The sequence below is a fragment of the Festucalex cinctus genome, chromosome 8, assembly GCF_051991245.1.
Source record: "Festucalex cinctus isolate MCC-2025b chromosome 8, RoL_Fcin_1.0, whole genome shotgun sequence".
NCBI classification, from domain to species: Eukaryota; Metazoa; Chordata; class Actinopteri; order Syngnathiformes; family Syngnathidae; genus Festucalex; species Festucalex cinctus.
In genome coordinates this window covers 13,452,781-13,473,574 of record NC_135418.1, presented here as the reverse complement: position 1 = coordinate 13,473,574, position 20,794 = coordinate 13,452,781, and the positions used below count along the sequence as shown (strand labels likewise).

Here is a 20,794-nt window from a genome sequence, read left to right as displayed (position 1 = left end):
GCAGCCGAAGTATTAAGATCGGTTGTTTAGAGTGTAGGCGACATGAAGCTGTGACGAAACCAGGAAGTGCCTCTCTCTCTCTCTCTCTCTCTCTCTCTCTCTCTCTCTCTCTCTCTCTCTCTCTCTCTCTCTCTCTCTCTCTCTCTCTCTCTCTCTCTCTAGTTGCCTCTGTTACCTTGCAAGATCTCCACATAACGTCACACCCAGCGACTCATTTTATTGGCTACGAACAACTTCCTTGTCACTTGTCAACCTACGGGATCATCCGTGGTCCAAAAATGGCAAAGATGCCGTTTGCTGCATTTCGTGTAAGAATTGAGAATTATTTTAAGGGACTTTTGAGGTCCCGCACAGGACATAACAATTTGGCCCAAAATACGGGGCGTCCCAGCTCATACGTGACAGTTGGCAACCCTAGTCCCCACTTTAAATTGTTTAAAACTGTAAAAACAACAGGCCAAGTGAGAACAGAATCAATTTATGCAAAAATATTAAATTGACCCTATTTGGACTTAGCCTGCAGGATTTCTGCCTGTTAGCGAAAATATTTAGTTTTCCTGATCGCAGAAAACCGCAGATAAAGACAAGGTGAGGCAGACAGGATTCTGCCTCCCCACTTTCCAGTCTCCATGAAAGTAGCTCCATCGCTATCATTGGAGACGGCAAGACCGCATAGGTTCTCAGTGGTAGCTTTCTTCTTCAAAACGGTCACCTAGCTCACAATTCCAAAAGACTAATAAAGGCTAATCTTGTGCTGCTCATTGCTACAAGAGTTGTGTTGACAAAAGTGTAATCTGGCAAAGATATCAAGCAGGCAAGGTGGCATGCAGGCGGGCAATAAACAAAAATTTTGCTGAACAGGTTCCACTGGTGCCGTATGACAACGACCTGCCATGGGTGCTGAAAGATAATCGTCAACGACAGGCATGAAAATGACCAGAAAAGCTTACAAACTAGCCACGTTGAGTGTCAATGTCTTTAAACAGGGCCTAAGGCAATAGATTACGACATCCTTGATGAATCAATAACCATATATGGTGACATGGTCATGAGCATTCAGTAGTCACGCCTACTTGCCGTGGACTGCCTCACATTGTCACACATCAAACTTAACAGCTGCGGGACTCATCAGCTTGTTCCCCAACCACGCTCCGCAGTACAATGGGCTGGCTGGATGTGATCGCTCACCCGCTGTGGATGGTAACCACGTTGCTGCTGTGGATGGTGGTGCGCTTGCAGCGGAGAGGGCGCTGGGACCCACGCGCCTGCCCCACGCAGCTCAGAGGGAAGACGGCGATTGTGACAGGGGCCAATTCAGGTCTGCTTAGGTCTTGTGTTTCCAGCAATTTTTTTTGTGTTATTTAATTATTTCATAGAAATGCTAACCTGAGTACTCAGTCTCCTATTTCTCTTGTGTATAAAATTGAATATTAATATATTATAAATATTTACCAATGCAAATGTGATTATTTTTGGCTTTGAATATCAATTTAAATCTTTTTATGCCAAATTGGAAATGTATTTGGGTAACATGAGACAATAATACAGTCATGGTCAAGCTGATAAACAATGGTAAAGTTAATATGTAGCACGTGTGGTAAATGCATGTATCATATTTTTTCATTTTTAATGCTACGTATAGGTTACGGCTAAATTGTTCAAATCCTACTGTTATTGTCAACATTGCTATATTTTGACATATATTTGAGAACCTTTGTTACAACCTACAAACAAATTTCAGTGAATTTGAGAATCGCTGAAAACTTCATTCGCTTTGGCGGTTCAGTTCCAAAAGTAAAACTCAGATTTGCTTTACACACAGAGTGAAGTATAATGATTGTATTTTAATTTTCATTCACCATTTTGATAGCATCCAGCTAATGATAAATAACCCACAGTATCTTGATAAATTACCATAACAAACAATCAAGGTGATTGTTCAATGCACTTCCCTACGATATTCTAAAAGCACTTGTATCTGTGTACCTATTGACCAGTGTAAAGAATTGCAAACTCTTCCTTCATACTTTTTATACTTTATACATACTTTATACAGGGGTGTCAAACTACGATCCTCAAGGGCCGGAGTCCTGTGCGTTTTATAGATTTCCCTATATTCGAAGTGCAGCTGATTCCAATTAACAGGCGTGTTATCAGGCTTCTGCCGAGCTGCTAATGAGCTGATCATGAATCAGCTGTGTTGAAGAAGGGAAATATCCAAAACCCTGCAGGACTGTGTGGCCCTCGAGGACCAGATCTCGCCACCCCTGCAAATTTATCAGATAACATTATAGGTACATATCTTCACTGTCAAAATATTGTCAAATCAAATTCCTATTTTTATTTTATTATTTGTTTATTTATTTTTATCAAATCAATAATATTGGTCTGTCCCGACTCCGTACTTAAATAATAGCCTTTTCCTTCAGCATATCTGTCGCCTATATTGAATACTTTGTTGCAGTAGGAAGCTTGTGATCCATGGAGGTAAATTTCCATGCAGATTAATATCTGCATGACGGGTTAGTCGGCGCCACATTTTGTTTATCACATCGCTCAGGGTTGTAAGAATTTCGAAAAAGAACACAGGCATTTACTTTTGTGAATTAGAAATGGCTTGTTGTAGTCAGTCAGGGGCCTCGGCGTGACCGCAGTCTTTGATGTGGATGGCTGGCGCCGTCTTTGTACCATTTTAAGCAATGAGAGCGTAATAAATTATCAATTTAACATAATTTTGTGGGTGATGTAAGGCTTCTCTTCTGCCCAAATTAATCGAATGATTAGCTATTATTACCATACAATGTCCCTAAGAACTATTCTTACTTGATATCGTGTTTTATCTCAGTTTTGTTGATAAAATTTCAAAATCATGTGACGCTCATCTCACCTATTTGGTTGCGGACACCCTATTCAGGTGTGAAAGAATTTCAGTATTGTTTGATAGTATCATCATGTGACGTTATCACCAGCTGGATAGGACGACTATGCGACAATGCTGCAAAGACGTTATTTGTGTTCTCTAATGGAAGGTGCGGTAATTCTGACATAGTAAATACAGGCTATAGTGTTCAATGCATGTATCATTTAAGTTTGCTTTTTCTCAGGAAAAAAGCTTTTGCCATCGTATTAACACCACCAATAGACTGATTTGTATTTCAGCCCTTATACAATATCACTTTCTGGTTGCACTGTGCAACTTTTTTTTCTTTTCTCTTCCACTCTGCTCATAGGGATCGGAAAGTTCATCGCCATGGACTTTGCCCGCCGGGGTGCCCGTGTCATTCTGGCTTGTCGAAGTGTGTCCCGTGGGGCAGCGGCGGCGAAAGAAATCCAAGCAAAAACAGGGAACAGTGACGTCCATGTGCGACAGGTGGACCTTTCCTCAATGGACTCCGTCAGAGATTTTACTGAGAAAATTCTGGAGGAGGAAAGCGCTCTCCACATCCTTGTCAACAATGCTGGAGTGTCAGGTGATGAAGACTTCACTCTGAAGTTTAGTTTTGTAATATTAGTAGAATTCATCAAATGCAGTGTAATCTTTACATGAAGTATAATTGGGGCACCAACAGGCCTACTGCTTAGCCACAATACGCATGTGTTGTTTTTTAATTACACTTTATTTTCCAATGACAGTTTTGTAAATAATACAGCTCAACATCCATTTATTGTGTTTGCATTGTGGGATCTAGTGTTTGGGTGGAATTAAAAGTCTAATATGTATCACTTTCTTCCATTAGGTTTACCCCGGCAGATTACCAAAGATGGGTTTGATGTTTCTTTTGCAACCAATCACTTGGGGCCATTCCTTCTCACGAACCAGCTACTTGGTAGGATTAGAGAATTGATCTCATCTGTATAGCAGTGGAAGGAAATAAAGTTGTTGTTTTTTACAGTGGAAGTCAACCTTAAACATTTTTTGACAATATGTTATGTGACCTCGCTAGCCTAAACATGAGATTCTGGTTAATATTACATTTGTGAAATATGTGTTAAGCAGCAAAATCCAACATTTTTTATCCATCTCAGGGAGCGGCCATTTTGCTACTTGCTGTCGACTGAAGATGACATCAATGTTGCTCAGGTCTAAGGTAACAACCAATCACAGCGGAGCTGCAGGAAACAGTTGAGCTCTGATTGGTCATTATCTGAGCCTGAGCAACAATGATGTCATCTTCAGTCGACAACAAGTAGCAAAATGGCCGCCCACTGAGATGGATAAAAAATGGCTGGATTTTGCCATAACTCAAAATTCCAGAAATGTAAGATTAATCAGAATGTCATGTTTAGACTAGTGAGGTCACATGTAACATATTATTGTCAAGAAATGTTTATAGTTGACTTCCACTTTAAAACCTCACTTGAAAATCTCCATGACATTATAATTGGAGCAAACGTGCACAAAAGTACTCAACCACTGTGCGATACTCCACCCCGATCTCCTGTTTCTTTCAGACCTGGTAAAAAATTCCGCTCCAGCACGGATTGTCACTGTCAGCTCTGTCAACCACAAAAAGGGTGAAGTGGACTTCTCTCATTTTCATGGGGAAAATGTTATTTACCATCTTGATCGAGTTTACAACCACACTAAGCTGCACAACATCATCTGCACTAATGAGCTCGCGCGGAGACTTCAAGGATCAGGTAGGCTCAAATTTCTTTGAATTGCATATAATACTGCAAACTTGCTATTATATTTTTGTTTACATGCTTGTGTGTTGATGTTACGTAGGTGTCACCGCCAACTCGGTCCACCCTGGTATTGTCATGACGGGAATGATGAGGTACTATCCACTCAGGATTCGTTTTGTCTTCAACCTCATTGGGCAGTTCTTTTTCAAGGTGAGTGCACGTCAACTTTATTTGGACTGTCACTGATGAAAGAATAATGAATAATGTTCTCCAATGCTTATCAAGTAGTTAAATGGAATCAGCTTGATTGGTTGTTAACTTCTTCCTCAGCACAAGTGATGTCATCATCAGTCGACAGCAAATAGAAAAAAAAAAACAAAAAAACAATTGTACATGAAAAATAATGACGTTACCACTAAAAACAAAATATTAACTTTTTATTGCTGAAAATGGCTCAATGAGTCAATTATCCCTTTAAGATGGTAGACATAAAAAAATTTATTAAAAAAAAAAGAAAAAGGAGACTGTTGCGGAAATATTTATATGAGAGGGTCATATACTTCATACACACACTTCATATCTCTGTAAGACAACAGCAAAAGTCACATTGATTTTGTTTTGTCGTGAGGGTGTGTGTGTTAAATACATATCTTGTTGGTTTTATTTTGTTCACCTATACAATACATATGCGCCAATGTTTTGAATTGGTGGGGGGGGGGGGGTTGGGGGGATCACGTTTTATTTTTCTGATCACAAAGAGTTGTGTGAATGCACGTATGAAATGTTAAAGTAAATGTTGAAAGTAGTTTTTAGGTATAGACTTCTGCTTGGCTTGTTATGCATAATCAACATATCTAATAAAAATTGAATTGTACACATTTTTTAAAGCATTTTCTTATTAAAAAAAATTTTGAAGCATGAACTGTGAGAGGCGATATTGATTTAAATTGTTAGTTGATAGAGTTAATGCGAGATTTAAAATAATGTTTGTTGATTTTTTTTTTTTTTTTCTGAAACTTTTTTTTGATCATTGAGTAAAACCCAGGTCAAAATGACCCGGGATTATTATTGCGGTTCTTGAGAGAGAGAGAAAAGGGGAAAAAAAGATAAAGAATCACCAGAGTGAAAATGAAGTATTGGCTTTGTAAGTTAAGCAGGATTATAAAAAAAAAAAAAAATTGTAATATGTTTGGATAATTACATAGGAGCCTGGGTCAAATTGACCCAGAATGTTACTACAAACCTAGAGAAACAAAAGTAACACATGGGTTGAGAAATTAAGTATTGTCTTTGTTATTATAGTAAAAATAAAATAATTTCTGACACCTTTGGATAATTAAATACGCCGCCGGGTCATTTTGACCCAGAAACATTATTGCTGTTCCTGAGAACTTAGCATAACACACTGGTTAAGATGAAATAGTGAATTTGTTTTTTATGCACATTTCTGACACATTAGAACATCTAAACATGCCCCGGGTCAATGTGACCCAGGGACATTATTGTTGTTCCTCTCAAACAAAAATAACAGGAGGGTTAAGAACCTTGAATGAATGCTTGCCGTTTTCATTCAAGCTGAATTATTTCCTAGTAATGATTGAATATCACTGAGTGCGATATTTGAGGAAGTAATATAAACATGACATTTAGAATGTTTCTGAAGTAGAATGTATGTTTCAGTTGATTTGTTGGGGGTGAATTGTTGTGTTTTAATGAGACAGGGTGGGCCACAAGTTTGCATAATAGGGTTCGTCTACCTATGATACATGATATGATATGATATGATATGATATGATATGTATCTATACAATGCCTAGTGTTGCCTGAAACCTGAAAAAATACATTATACATTTCCTATGTAAGGAAACTGGCAATTTACGGTTTATTTATGCGACGTCTTGTTAGCTGACCATACTTTGACATGTGCTCAGTCCGCAGAGGAGGGGGCAGTCAGCGCCATCTACTGCGCCGTGTCAGAGGAAGCAGAAGGCATAAGTGGAAAGTATTTTGACAGCGACTGCTCCATTGTCCTCCCCGCCCCTTTGGCCCGGGACGCAGCCCTCGCAGTCAAGGACTTTGAGATCTGTGAGCGACTGACGTCCAAGCTGTGAAACAATAATGTTCCTGCTGATAACAGAAAGAGGTCCGATTGAATACGCTTGTTGTTGTGACTGCTGTAACATTTAAACCAGAAAGTTCAATCAATTGTATTTTTTAAACTGTGAAAGATAGAAACCATGCACTGACGTGTTTATAACAGAGTATTGCATATATTTTAATCTTAATGTATTCTGGTTGCTGGGTTGTTGTTTTTTTTGTTTTTTTTTTGTTTTTTAAACTGAACTACTTCTTTGGTACTAATTCAAGTGATAAGCTACCAGTTCAATGCACAAAAAATATGATGAAATCACTGTATGTTATAATTAAAAGAAAACAGTAGTCATGCTTTTGTGTTATTTTCTTATACCCATAATGTGATTAGTAAGACATGCGCCACTGAATTTACTGAAAATCAGTTTTGCTGATAATAGTATTTTAATTACTGAGAATTCTTATTTTTCAAACCGAAATAATTGCAATGAAAATGAACATTTTGAATATCTTTCAAACTGTAAAAGCCAGAAAGTCTTTAGAGTTATGTGTCTGAAACAAAGTTTCATTTCTGAAGAGGTTTATTATGTTTTGGGGATTTAATGTAAATTTGATTCTCACTGCTTATTTAAAATACATTTTCCATGAAAAATAACATAAATGTGAATTTATGTCATTAGAGTTCCTTTATGTGCTTCTTTTACAAATGATTTTTTGTTTTTCACTCATGCTGCCTTCATTGTTATTGCCACTGTAGCGAGCCTCATTATGTTGTTGCAATACACCAGAGGGATCTGTGCTGGGATGTGCCAGCTGTTTTAGCAAAATAGATATTATTTTTGTTTGTTTGTTTGTTTGTTTTTCTGCGATAGCATGAATTTATGAATGTGTCAATTAAACATCTTTACTGTTACAATTATAAAGACAAGTGTATAGTGGGTGAGTATTTAATTTATTTATGAACTTGTATACATGCAAAATTTGAAGGCTTACACATGTTAATCCCGCAATTTAGATGATTTATCTGTAGCTCTTTGTCTTTACTGTTATGTAAGTGTATTTCACTGGTGACCATTTACTTTAAATTGGGAGATAATGCATAAAAAAAAAAAAGGGATTTTCTTTCGTCAATGTATTTGTACTTTGCGCTTACATTGTCAATTGATCATATATAAAGATTTTACACCAATCAGGAAAGGTAGACTTGATGTTCACTGCTGATTTGGTTTAATTACTGAATAAAGTTGTAAAAGGTTACAATCACCATAACTTATTTTTACTTATTTATGGAATGGAATTTATAGTTTTCACTATACAGTATAAGCTAACAGCCAGCAGCCGAATAGAGCACCAGACTCGTGCAGCAGCACAAATTGACAAGTGAATGCGAAAGAGGCGCACATGTGACTGCGCTGACTAGGATCTTTTCGATCTGTAGTATTATGAGCGAAAACTTTACATGTAGTCATCAAAAACTTTTTGAAAAAAGTTCTTTCAGTGTGGCTGTTTCATTTACTAATATGAAACCAAGGCTTTGTAAATTAAAATTAAAATTAGAATTACAATGAAAATGTCTTTGCAATTATTGATCAAATTATATGAAAAATAAACTGAAATACCAACAATCATTTAACAAGATAGAAACAAAAGATAAATATGAATATTTCTGAGAATGTCTTCAAGTGTTTACGTTTTGAAATTCTCACTAGGAAATAATAAATGTTCCATTGCTGATGATTTACTTTAAAAACAGGCTTGTGGTCTATGGACAACAACAAAAGCTCCAATAAGTTAAACAATTTCCCTTTATTGAGTGATTTATTGAAACACAAGCAAATATAAGAGCATTCTGTCTTTTGAAGAATTCATACAGCAACTATCTTCGATACTTCAGCACACTATTTCGCTGTAAAGACAAAGAATGTGAGACAACCCAGTTATTACTTTTTTTTTCTCTCCATGTTAATCATCTTTGGGTCACTTGTCTACAAAGGTCAACATCATTTTTAGTTCTTGCATTATTTTAGTACCTTTCTGTCTCTCATCCACAATTTCATGGATGAGCTCCTCAAGCACAGGAGCAACATGGTCCAGTTGTTTGGGTGAAAGACGCACTGTGATATCCACTGTTTTATCCTAATATGCACACACAGAGAAAATTAACATCCTGTATTATACAACACAATGGGGGGTGGGCTATAATGCATCCGGGCACAGTGTGTATTGAAGACGCACTGGATTTCCAGCGTGCTCAACTTGAGGAAGCTGTTGGACAGCAACTTCTTCAAACTGATCGTCCTCCGACCGAGGCTCCATGTCCTTTCTACCCTCTCGCTCCTGGAGAGCAGACAACACAAAGTCATAGTGGAGTTTAATACTTGACAGGTTGTTCTGGGGGGGTTTTTTCTCTTCATTTTGTCATCAGTGTTCCTCCATGGAAGCTACAGTCCCTTGGATTTTAGATTTCTGAATAATATGGAACTGTCACCAACAAGCAGACAACATGTCAACCTTTTTAAAAAAAAAAAAGACTAATTACAAGTTTGAAGACACCTGTGTCGCTAATTAGTGAGCACACCTTGGTTGAACATGTTGCAATGGTCAAATTGTTTAAATCTTTTATGTATTACAATTTTTACAATGAAGATACTGGAAAGAAGAGTGCAATCAAATTAAAGCTCAACTCTTTACGTTCTCCAACACGCTGTCCGACGCAACCCAATCGTTTTGTCTTACTTTCATCAGCAACATCTCCTTTGGGCTAAAGAAGGTGATGTGTCCTTGTGTTCGCTCAACCAGCAACGCCAAGAGGCACGCCAGCGTCACGCAGACAGCAACAGCTCCTCGCATGCTCATTCTATGCTGGACAAATAGGAAGATGGACAGTATACAATGTAAGATCCAACACTCGACTTGAATCAGAAATTCTGAGGGGAAGTATATGTTCTTTGCAACTATCAATAGTCTAAACATGCTATTCTGATGAATGCTGTGTTTGTGAAATATGAATTAAGCAACAAAATCCACTTGTTTTTATCAATCTCAGGGGGCGGCCATTTTGCCATTTGCTGTCAACTGAGAATGACATCACAGTTGCTCAGTGCTCAGGAAATGACCAATCACAGTTCAGCTGGTGACTGTCACATGACCAGACTCAGAAAACAGGTGAGCCTTGATTGGTTGTTACCGGAGTCCTTCGGCACTGTGATATCATTTTCAGTGGTCAGCAAATGGCAAAATGGCCGCCACCTGAGATAGCTAAAAAAATGGATGGATTTTGCTGCTTAATTTATATTCAACACATTTCTGTAAAATCTACAGTAAAAAAAAAATGCAGCATTATTATTAATTTTGTTTTTTAGATCATTTAACTGTATACCGCAATGCATTATGGGTAACACAACGTGCATTGCGGGTAGAAACAAAGTACAGTAAATTGTTGTATAATGTACAGATTTACACAGTAATTAAATGACATTTCACAAGAGTTAGCTGGCAATGTTTTTGCCAGTTATTTCTTGTAAATTCTACAGTCAAATCATTACAGTGTATTAATCAGAATACCGTGTTTAGACTCCTTCAGGATACCTTGAAATCAGGCCAGTATCAGCCCAATACCAATAACTGGCATCAGTACTCGCTCATTATAACCAAATTAATGATGTTCAGTTTGTTTGATACTGTTGGTTATTAATAATATGTTGTTGTAGCTGTGTCAATCTAAAATTAGCACTTTTGTATTTGTAAACAAAATTGGCAATACATTACATTCTTTGGTTATATTCTTGTGACCAAAGAGTGTCGACTCTGAGAAATATTTTTTTAAATAGAAGAAGTATTTTGCAGTGAGTTATAAGTCATACTGACACATGTAAATTTGCAAGTGCAGACAAATATGACAAATAGGTGCATGAGAGTCACAAGACTGTACGAGATAAGTTCCTATGGCAATCTTGACAAGACAGTTGTACATAGTGTTAAACAAATCACAACAGAATAGAAAGAGAAAATGTTAAATGCTCTCACGTGTTGTTTGAAGCGTGGTCAGTTGGTCCCAGAAGTGCGCTATAGGATGAGAAGAATGTCTCGTGTCTGAATGGGACCTCGTGCCAGTCAGCTTTTATATGAAGGCACTCCTGATGCCCCAGCTTTTTACTATCCTCCCTCACATCCGCTCCTCAACAGGCTCCTTCTCAAACATTCCCATCCAAGCTCCTGGAAACACAGATATCACACGTGAATTTGGCTTTTTATGAGTGTACACTTACTGTACAGGCACGTTTGGTTTTGATAAACTCCATCCATCCATTTTCTTGACCGCTTATTCCTCACAAGGGTCGCGGGGGCTGCTGGCGCCTATCTCAGCTAGCTCTGGGCAGTAGGCGGGGGACACCCTGGACTGGTTGCCAACCAATCGCAGGGCACACAGAGACGAACAACCATCCACACTCACACGCACACCTAGGGACAATTCGGAGCGCCCAATTAACCTGCCATGCATGTCTTTGGAATGTGGGAGGAGACCGGAGTACCCGGAGAAGACCCACGCGGGCACGGGGAGAACATGCAAACTCCACCCAGGAAGCTCCGAGCCTGGACTCGAACCGGAGACCTCAGAACTGGGAAGCGGACGTGCTAACCACTCGACTACCGTGCCGCCCTTTTGATAAACTCATTACTGAAAAACAGTATTTCATTTTGCAAACCACATTTCATCCGTGTGAAATGTATGTAGTTGTCGAAGCCATAAATTCTCTGCTTCTAAGAATAAGCCAACACGATGTGACATTTATGACCTGGCAGTAATAGAGAGCTGCGCACATGATGGCTCACATGCATGCGCTCCTAAGAAACCCTGCAACGCTCCACAACGTTAATGATGCTTTTCCTCAAATCCGCCACTTGACTGTGTTCCTGTATGGTGGTAAAATATTAGCACAGATTGGGTCTGTATTGTTCGAGCACTCTGGAGAAATGGACTATTAAAAATCACAGTGTCGTTGTACGACAGTGAGTCAAGTACATAAGTTGTGTGCAGACCTGTATGAAGCATCAGAATGACGTACAAGCACTTATTGGATTTTTCCTTCTCGAATGTTTGATACCTCCAGGGCAATTGTGGTGGTGATGTCCATCAGCACCAAACTTCAGATAGTCACTAATTTCATGAGTGCATCCAAGTTTTGGCACTAAAAATAAAAATGATTCCAAAATATTTGTTAAAAATATCAAATAGGTCTTCAGTTAAAGTCAGTGTTTCTCAATTCCGGTCCTCAGGCCCCCCTCGCCAACCTGTTTTCCATGTCTCCCAATTCCCAATGCAGCTGATTCCAATGACAGCTAATCAGCCAGCTCTGGAGAAGCCTGATAACGATCCTCACCTGCGTTGCAATTGGGAGACATGGAAAACAGGCTGGCTAGGGGGGCCTGAGGACCAGAATTCAGAAACACTGAGTTAAGTTAACTTTCTTTTATCGCGATCCTTGTGAGGAATAAGCGGTCAAGAAAATAGGTGGATGGATAACTGTTTGACTGTTTGACCCTCGAACAGTTCAATTATTTCCATTAATGTTAAAGGGAATATTGTTCTTGTGAGGAGTGAGCAGTTCAGAAAATGGGTGGGTGGGTAAAATCATATTAGTATTCAGATAAAAACGTAACTTTACGTCCAAATTTGGTATATTTAATGTATTTTTCACAGATATAAGATTTCCCATAATTTCTTGAAATTAAAAAGGTGTAATATATAACATAATATTTTCATTTGATTTTATTTTACTTTTAACTAAGTAGGTTAGTTGAATTAGTAGTAGTACTTATAACAGTATGTTATTGTTGTTGTTGTTGTTGTTGTTTGTTGTAAAAGTATTTGTACTTCCATTCAGAGACAGTGAGTACTTTTTGTCCCACCTGGTTGTTGTTCAGGTAAACATCTTGTGTGGCTTGGAATGGCTTGCCATCATCTGTGAAGAACAAGGGTTCCCTAATCACTTTTAAAACTGCCCTAAAGGAGTGGTTAAGGGGGAAAGGAGACAGAGAATGGTAGCGAGTTTATTTTGGGTTTGAATCGGAACATTTCTTTGTTGTATAATCGTCTGAAACTGCATATTGTAAAGGTTTATGTTAGTTTGCTATTATTGTACTATGAATGTGATTCCTTACGCACCTTCTCTATGTGGAGGCAAGCACACCTCACCCACACATTTTACCTATAGATATTATGTACATACGGTCATGGACTTGCTGGCATATGGACTCACACACATAAACAGTCACGCACTCTAGGGACCATAATGGAAATGAGCCTTTGGCTTTATTGTGGCTTTTATCCCTTTGGGAGCAGTTGTGCTGTTGTATGTTTGGAAACATGCTTTGTTGTCTGTCAATAAATATTTCAATCAATCAAATGTTTTTTTCCCTTGTCCACTAGATGGCCCTAGAAGCCATCACCGCTTCTTTGTTGCGTCTCGCGATGTTTCACGTGATCTCGCGATAATCTAGCTCTTGGCGTCGAGTGGAAGAGTGACTGTGCTGTGACTGCTGTCCTTTTAGCCGGAGAAGAAGCATCGGAGCGCACACGAATCGTGTGCTGCGGAAGATTTATCAGTCATGGTAAGAAAATACGTTTTACATATGTATGACGTAGCTACAAATTTAGCTTTGTTATTTACGGCAGACGTGCACGTACTGTTATTCATGTTCATATCCATTAAATCATCTTTTCCGTCTGCCCTTTCCAATTCTTTTCAAGGCCTTATCTCCTTAGCTAAGTCGTTAGCCACCCATGTGGCTACACTCGATCTGCGTGAATTTGCATTACGTCGCTTTCAAACAAAGGATTACCGCCGCCTAAAAATAAATGAACATTGTTGATGCAGTAGTAAGAAACCAAAGCGTGTAAGATGTGCCAGCGCTGGAAGACGTAGATTCTAAACTTTGTGATTAGCATACATTAGCTCCTTGTTGCTTCATCCGAAAGGGGTCTGCACACGTGGTGAACACGTGGTGCAGAGACGACATGCGGTAGGAAAGAGTGCTGTACGTTCACATTTTCATCAGTTACCGCGTTGTTAAATTAGATCCATTTGCAGCATTAAAATGCGGGTTTCTCGCTTTAAATGTATTTACAAGCTCCACGACATAAGATCAGATCCATGTTTGAGTGAATGTCTAGAGCAAGAAAGGAAATGTTAATTATGTGATTTACTTGCTACAAGTTATCAAAACTTTTTTTTTTTGTCTTAATTGTTTGATGATTAAGCGCGTTCTGTTTTATTAACATAAAAAAATGCATTCGTTCAGGTGCTGTTACACGTGTTGTTCGAGCATGCGTCCGGCTATGCGTTGTTTGCCGTGAAAGAGGTCGAGGAGATCGGCATGCTGTTGCCTCAGGTGGGTTTGATTGCCTAACTGTAACTTAGATTTGCATTGTTGTGGAAGTCTCACGGCCAAATGTGCGTTTCAGGTGGAGCAGAGTGTGCTTAGCCTGGCAAAGTTAAACAGCATGGTGAGCCTGGCTGCCTTTTTTCCTTTTAAGTCGGCACAAGCTGCCCTGGAGAACATAAATGCTATTTCTGAAGGTAAGTTTTCTTACTGTAAGCATATTTAAATGTGTTGATTGATTCATAACTGTTTCTGTAAGAATATATATATTTTTCCATCATTATTGTTTTACTGCACTCAGATGTGGTGATGTTTTCAAATCTGTCAATCCACTGAATTACTGTGCTGACAGCTTTCTGTTAAATCTGAACATCTGACCGTACAGTTTTGTTTGCTGGTGTGTGTGTTTTTTTTTGTTTTGTTTTTTTAAATAAAAGTCCACATTACATAGTTGTGTTGAATGCCATTTGGCGAAATATTTTTGGAAGCACCTAAGGCACACACCTAAAGTTTAAATTACCCTAATTCATGGTGATTCTGCTTTTTGTCATTTAAAATGTATTTAAATTTAAAATGCACTCACTTTTAACAACTGCTAGTCTTTAAAAGGGGGACTAGTCCACACGTGGCAACAATAACTTAAGCGGGTATGCACGTTTGACATATATTTTGTGCGACCCATCACATGGGGTGGAAAAATGCATTCCGTGATTAATGTTCCTCCAGTGTGGTGCACTTGAGATGACCATCTTTGCACGAAGTCTGCTGTAATACCTGGATTGACCTGTGAGTGGCAGTGTGGCGCTACAAGACAACCAGACTGATGAGAAATAGAAACAGAATAAATTAAAGACTCTCAGCTAACTTATTTAACAGCATTGCAGTTGCTAACACTTTTCATTTGTATTGTGATGAATGGCTTGTGCCAAACTTAAGAATGTCCATGATTAGTTTTTGACCAATCAGAGCGTTTGTCTTAAAATGTCCATCCTCCACTCTCAAGTATAGGGCTCATTGGCAGATAAAGATTTAACTAGTTATGCTCTTATATACAATTTAGGACATCTGTCGATCATGAAAATGTATTTCAAAATAAAAGTCTCAAATTGGTTATTTCTTTTTGGTCACGTTGCATAATTCATAAAATGAGGATCATGTTGACAGAAAGCTAGTGTAGTCTCAAAACACACATTTCTGCATGTTAAGATTTCAGTTAGGTTTCTTTCTACCTATTGCAGGTGTGGTTCATGCTGACCTCAAGTTGTTCCTTGAGACGAACCTTCCTCAATCTGCGAAGAAGAAAGCTGCACTGGGAGTTGGAGATGCCAAAATTGGCGCTGCCTTGCAAGAAGAATTTGGTTTCTCCATCCAGACAGGCGGCGTTGTTGCAGAATTAACAAGAGGTTTGTATTTTTATGCTACAGCTGTGCATAGTACAAAACGTGTGGTGTGTTTATGATGCGACAATGTGACCCTGACACTCATGAAGGTTCATACTGAAAATCTGAACAGCCGGCTGCTCACACCATCACACGCTACTCACGCCGACACACTCCAACCTTTTGCTTTGTTTTGCTTCCCGTCTGTCCCGTCAGGGATTCGTCTTCACTTCCACTTGCTGGTGAAGGGCCTGACGGCCGTGGCGGCTTCCAAGGCCCAATTGGGCCTGGGCCACAGTTACTCCCGAGCCAAGGTCAAATTTAATGTTAACCGGGCAGACAACATGATCATCCAATCCATTGCGCTGTTGGATCAGCTCGACAAGGACATTAACACCTTCTCCATGCGGGTCCGGTAAGCCAATCGCGTTTCCAAAACCATGTGAGCATTTTGTTCTGGAAAAGATCAAAATATGTGTTGGAAAGTTTGTGTCCAAGTAATGTGCTACCAATCTGCAAATATTCCTAATTGTGGTCCTTTCCCATGTGGTTCAGCGAATGGTACGGTTACCATTTCCCTGAGCTGGTGCGGATCGTGCCGGACAACTCTATGTACTGCCGCCTGGCGCAGCTCATCGGCAACCGGAAGGAGTTGACGGACGAGAGCGTGGCGAGCCTGGAGGAGGTGGTCATGGACGACGCCAAGGCGCAGGCCATCCTTGACGCGTCGCGCTCCTCGATGGGTTGGTTTCGTGTTTGCGTTGAATCCGCGACACCCCTTTATCGCCCGCCTTGGACCGATGAGTGTCTCTGGTGGTGAACACAGGGGGGTAGAGAAAGTCTCTCATAAACCTGTAGCGCAGGCCGTCATCCTCGCTGCGGATCCTGTCGGGAGAAACACGCCATCATCTTGCTAGCTTTTGACAAGGTCAGGGGTCAACAACCTTTCCTGTCAAGAGCCATTTTAGCACCATGAAGCTGAATTTTATTGATATGGACCAACGTGGCATGTCAATAATTATTGCTGGATTTATTTATCTGGTTTATCTGTATGAAATCAAATTGCCGATAATTATCGGCAGATTTCTCTATTATCTGGTTTGACCTCAAATTGGTTTAATTGCCGATGTTATTGGCTATTTTATAGACATTTTATGTTTGTTTGTTTTTTTTTAATTTATTTATTTTATTTCCCTGCCTTTTGCCGGACATTTTCTGACATTTTTGGGGAATTTTGCGGACACTATGGTGATTTTCGAGATTTCTTCTTTTGTTTTTGGGCATTTTAGTTACTTATTAAAAGTTTTCTTTTCTGCTTTTTTGAAAATGTATTATTATTTTTTTATTTTGTTTTTGGACATTTCATAGTTAATTTTTCAACATGTTCTTTTCTGTTTTTTGGGGGTTTTTTATGCTAAGTTTCTGATTTTCTTATCCTTTTTAACCTTTTATGGTCATTTTTTGGACATTTTCTTTTGAAAATGTATCTTACATTTTTTCAATCTAAATCATTTGAGAATATTTTTTCTTAAATACTTAGATTAATTTGTACTTCCCCCCCCCCCCCCCCCCCCCCCCCCCCTTCTGTGCAGGAATGGACATTTCGCCCATCGACCTGATCAACATCGAGAGGTTCTCCAATCGTGTGGTGTCTCTGGCAGCGTATCGTCTGGAGCTGCAGGAGTACTTGCGCTCCAAGATGAGCCAAGTGGCTCCCAACTTGGCCGCGTTGATCGGAGAAGTGGTGAGCTCTTTGGCTTTTCTCGCTTTAGTGGGACAAATGAGACCGATGATGTTTGACCAATAATCTGTCAATCCACTGATTTTGGTGTGAGGAGAAACATCCTGGTGCTGATGGTCCAACTTGTCTTGGTGTTTCTTTCTGAAGACAAGTTCTCCCAAGTATTGAGTGTTTGATTTTGTTGTCCAGGTGGGCGCCCGTCTGATCTCCCACGCCGGCAGTCTGACCAACCTGGCCAAGTACCCCGCCTCCACAGTTCAGATCCTCGGAGCGGAAAAGGCCCTGTTCAGGTACTGGGGCGCCCCCTCCCTGCTGGGGAGATCGGTGGTTGCGGTGATGGCAGGGCTGGGCCGGAGCAGAGCGGGGTGACCCGAGTAGGGAGTGATCCCCGCTTCCCCCATTGCATCCCAAAGTCTGAGCAACCACGAGCAGCACCGAGACCGCTTCCCGTATGTGAAAGCAGCTGTGATCTCGCACAGAGCCCTGAAGACTCGCGGGAACACCCCCAAGTACGGCCTGATCTTCCACTCGACCTTCATCGGCCGCGCTGCCGCCAAGAACAAGGGCCGCATCTCCAGATATTTGGCCAACAAGTGCACCATTGCCTCGCGCATTGACTGCTTCTCTGGTGAGGCCGTCGTCTAATGCGCGTTTACGAAACTGCAGTACTCTCTGTTAGTAGTGGAACGGCAAGGTGCAATTCCTTGGTTTTTGTTGCGTACGGAAGACATTTGGGTCGTGAGATCAAACGTTCAGAATTCCAGCTTCAGTGAGCAAAAAATAATAAATGTTGACTGGTTTGACCTGTGAAAAAATGCATTTGCTGGTTTGCTAACCTGAAGACGAGAGAGTTGCAAACCAGTTTGAAGATGAGAGAAGGAAAATTTTGACTTTCATCTCAGAATTCCGAGATTAACACAAAAGTGAGAATTATGAGATTCAATTGAGAATTCTGGGATTAAAGTGACAAGGTGAGAAGTCTCGCTTTTAAAGTCAGAATTCTGTGATTCTACGTGCGTCTTCGCACTTTGGAACGTGAAAGTGGGCAGATACTTTTGGAGGGTACTGCATGTCTTTTTGTGGTCTTTGCTATGATGCTCCTATTTTTCGTCAACAGCATTCAATCCTTTGGGTTGATGTTGACAAATGATTTCCTGAGCTTTGCCATCTGTAGATGCGTTTTGAGACTTGGGTTGCCTCGGATGGATTCATTTTGGGTTTTGACTCCTTTTAGAATTGCCCTCCAGCGTGTTTGGTGACAAACTGCGCGGGCAGGTGGAGGAGCGCCTGTCTTTCTACGAGACCGGCGAGCTGCCGCGCAAGAATATTGATGTCATGAAAGAGGCCGTGAAGGAGGTGAGCTCCTCTTCATCATCACTCAGGTGCAGTTAATGCTGTGGATGATGACCAAATTGCCCCTGATCATAGCTGAGGGTCAAAACTGATTTAATGAGCCTGATGCAGCATTCATTCTGAATCTATAAAATGCTGAGCAAAGGTTTGACCCACGTGGTGTTAATCCGTCCGTTCCGTTTTGCAGGCATCGGATGTTGCCGCTGAGATAAAGCGTAAACTGGAAAAACAGGAAAAGAAGCGCAAGAAGCGTGAAAAGAAGCAAGCGCTCCTCGCAAACGGTGACGCCGAGGTAAACGACAACTCTTCCTCAAGCAGCTCTGCATGTTTAAGATTTGAGATCCGACTCCTGCGCCGTGGTCCTGTCTCAGTGTAACATGCAAAGATTAGTCCGACTCCGAACCATTGGCGGGCCCCAAACAGTGGGCTTGATCACTGAAGAGAGTCGTACAATTTGAGAAACTTGTTGCAATCACTCATTAGGTGGATAACTTACTAAATTTAAAAACGGTCTCGATTCTAGCTTAACGGAGACTCTGTGACGTCCGGAAAGAAAAAGAAACGTGTGGCGGAGGAAGAGGTGGTCCCATCTGAAGAGATGCCAGCTGCAGAGAACGCAGCAGGTGATGCGCCCACCAAGAAGAAAAAGAAGCGCAAGTCCGAACCCGAGGAACCAGAGGAGGCTCCCGCGGCTGAGGTCACGGCAGACGACACGAACGCGCCAGCCAAGAAGAAAAAGAAACGAAAGTCGGAGGCTATTGAAGATGCGCCAGCGGAGGACATCCCAGAAACGCCAGTGCCTGAGAAGAAAAAGAAAAAGAAGAAAAATGTGGAGTAAAGAATTGACTAGATCTGATTCAAGACTGAATTATTTTTGTGTACATTTTTTCATTTTATTTTTTAACTATACATTCGTTACCTGTGCCTTGAATTGCTCAAAATGTTCTTGTACATATGTAAATAAAATTCTCAGTTAAGAAAATTGTATATATAATTTTTTTTCCCCCCCTCTGTTCAGTTCCTGGTTGTGTTAAGTTTTGATAAACTAAATTCTGTTTAAAAAATGGTGCAGTTTTCCTTTTGTAGTAGTTAAACTGCCCTTAAGATTAAAACTGTCCTTCAATGAGCACTACTTGCAAGACATAACGTTATGGATGTTTTCTTGGAATCCAACCATTTACTACCACCATACATCAAAGTACAGTTTTGAAAGAGTGCTTAGGAAAGAGGGTGTCGCGGCTGTAGACCAGCTAACATCTAAAATTTAGATTTGCAAACCACTGTAATGACAAAATTCTTGTAGCACTTGTATAATTTCCTGAAACTGCAATAAAACCCAATGTAATGAAAAATCATGACTTGATATTGTAATAAAATTAACTTCACATTATTGGGCATTTATTACATTTTCAGGTGGGTCTTTTCCTCAAAACTGATCATGTAGAACTTGATTATATTCAGAAAAAGTTGAGTTAAAATTTTTTGCGTTATTTTTAACCATCAGAATGTGTTTTTAACTGATTTAAATGGAGGTCAGTGATAGAGTTACATGACAAGAGTTGATTAAGAAAATGGTATTAGTTAACCTGGATATGCGCTTCACTCAAGTGAGTTCTGAAATATCCATCTGGTACCTCTCCACTGTAATTTGGTCGAGAAAGGCGGGACATTCTGTACAACAATTCAAGCTGATTGGACGATGCGGCATTCTACACGTTGGTTTTAACCAATCACGGCCATGGGTGGAAAACCGTCTTCGTTCTTGCCAGCTAGAAATGCAGGAAGCGCTCCTCGCTGTTCAACATTCAACAAGGAAACGGTGAGTAATTCTGCGAGAATTAATTGTAGCGTCTATTAGTCCATGTGGTTTGTTTGCTAGCTCCGGCGTCGGCGCTGGCTTCCTGGTTTCGTCAGAGTTGCATATCCCGCCACCTAACTCTTAATTGGTACGAACCACCAGTGGGTCGGAACGGCGCTTATCAGGGGAGCGGTACAAGATGTATTCTCCGGTGTCTGTGAACTCACAAATACCGCGAGAGTTCACCTTGCAAGAGCAAGCTTAGGTATTTAGTAGTACCATTACTGAAAATATCAAGGATTTCTTTTTTAAGTTACATTAATTGTGAAATTATTACATTATTGGATTTTATTACATTTTTGACAGTTATGCGAAAATTGTACTACATTTTCAGGATGTGATTACATTATGGGATGCCAC

At 40.1% G+C, this 20,794-nt stretch overlaps 3 protein-coding genes and 2 non-coding genes across 9 annotated transcripts; 4 read left to right on the top strand and 1 right to left on the bottom strand.

Moving 5' to 3' along the window:
- The first annotated feature begins 901 nt into the window (after positions 1–901).
- Positions 902–7,989, top strand: LOC144024371 (retinol dehydrogenase 11). Its single transcript, XM_077530608.1, has 6 exons — positions 902–1,318; positions 3,231–3,470; positions 3,738–3,827; positions 4,453–4,641; positions 4,730–4,839; positions 6,561–7,989. Exons 1-6 carry the CDS (start codon positions 1,162–1,164, stop codon positions 6,738–6,740), a joined length of 966 nt encoding a protein of 321 aa, XP_077386734.1. The 5' UTR covers positions 902–1,161; the 3' UTR covers positions 6,741–7,989.
- A 518-nt stretch (positions 7,990–8,507) lies between these two features.
- On the bottom strand, positions 8,508–12,932 carry mlnl (motilin-like). Of its 5 annotated transcripts, XM_077530099.1 has the most exons (7): positions 12,887–12,932; positions 12,631–12,724; positions 10,747–10,935; positions 9,457–9,582; positions 8,956–9,057; positions 8,751–8,856; positions 8,508–8,626 (listed from the first exon to the last, which is right to left on the bottom strand). In XM_077530099.1, exons 4-7 carry the CDS (start codon positions 9,574–9,576, stop codon positions 8,619–8,621), a joined length of 336 nt encoding a protein of 111 aa, XP_077386225.1. In that variant the 5' UTR covers positions 9,577–9,582; positions 10,747–10,935; positions 12,631–12,724; positions 12,887–12,932; the 3' UTR covers positions 8,508–8,618. The 5 variants fall into 5 exon arrangements, with proteins under 5 accessions (XP_077386225.1, XP_077386222.1, XP_077386227.1 ...); XM_077530096.1 differs by lacking the exons at positions 12,631–12,724; positions 12,887–12,932 and adding an exon at positions 11,761–12,047; XM_077530101.1 differs by lacking the exons at positions 12,631–12,724; positions 12,887–12,932 and adding an exon at positions 11,761–12,047 and having other exon boundaries at positions 9,457–9,577.
- A 238-nt stretch (positions 12,933–13,170) lies between these two features.
- On the top strand, positions 13,171–19,558 carry nop56 (NOP56 ribonucleoprotein homolog). The gene is made up of 12 exons (XM_077530436.1): positions 13,171–13,332; positions 14,023–14,112; positions 14,186–14,300; positions 15,342–15,506; positions 15,699–15,897; positions 16,038–16,225; positions 17,075–17,226; positions 17,413–17,513; positions 17,703–17,851; positions 18,458–18,579; positions 18,764–18,868; positions 19,100–19,558. The coding sequence occupies exons 1-12, from the start codon at positions 13,330–13,332 to the stop codon at positions 19,412–19,414; spliced, it is 1,704 nt and encodes a 567-aa protein (XP_077386562.1). The 5' UTR covers positions 13,171–13,329; the 3' UTR covers positions 19,415–19,558.
- Positions 16,266–16,385, top strand: LOC144024592 (small nucleolar RNA SNORA26). The gene has a single exon (XR_013284811.1). It is a non-coding gene; the product is annotated as a small nucleolar RNA SNORA26 (small nucleolar RNA).
- Positions 18,619–18,685, top strand: LOC144024598 (small nucleolar RNA SNORD57). The gene has a single exon (XR_013284817.1). It is a non-coding gene; the product is annotated as a small nucleolar RNA SNORD57 (small nucleolar RNA).
- Positions 19,559–20,794: the final 1,236 nt, after the last annotated feature.

Coding starts and splice junctions, on each gene's coding strand:
- mlnl (XM_077530099.1), bottom strand. CDS start 9,576: ATGAGCATGCGAGGAGCTGTTGCTGTCTGCGTGACGCTGGCGTGCCTC. Junction 9,058..9,456: donor AGGAGATGTTGCTGATGAAA/GTAAGACAAAAC, acceptor TCTGCTCTCCAG/GAGCGAGAGGGTAGAAAGGA. Junction 8,857..8,955: donor TTGAGCACGCTGGAAATCCA/GTGCGTCTTCAA, acceptor TGTGCATATTAG/GATAAAACAGTGGATATCAC.
- nop56 (XM_077530436.1), top strand. Junction 14,113..14,185: donor TCGGCATGCTGTTGCCTCAG/GTGGGTTTGATT, acceptor TGTGCGTTTCAG/GTGGAGCAGAGTGTGCTTAG. Junction 17,514..17,702: donor GCGGAAAAGGCCCTGTTCAG/GTACTGGGGCGC, acceptor GATCTCGCACAG/AGCCCTGAAGACTCGCGGGA.
- LOC144024371 (XM_077530608.1), top strand. CDS start 1,162: ATGGGCTGGCTGGATGTGATCGCTCACCCGCTGTGGATGGTAACCACG. Junction 3,828..4,452: donor TCTCACGAACCAGCTACTTG/GTAGGATTAGAG, acceptor TGTTTCTTTCAG/ACCTGGTAAAAAATTCCGCT. Junction 4,840..6,560: donor TTGGGCAGTTCTTTTTCAAG/GTGAGTGCACGT, acceptor ACATGTGCTCAG/TCCGCAGAGGAGGGGGCAGT.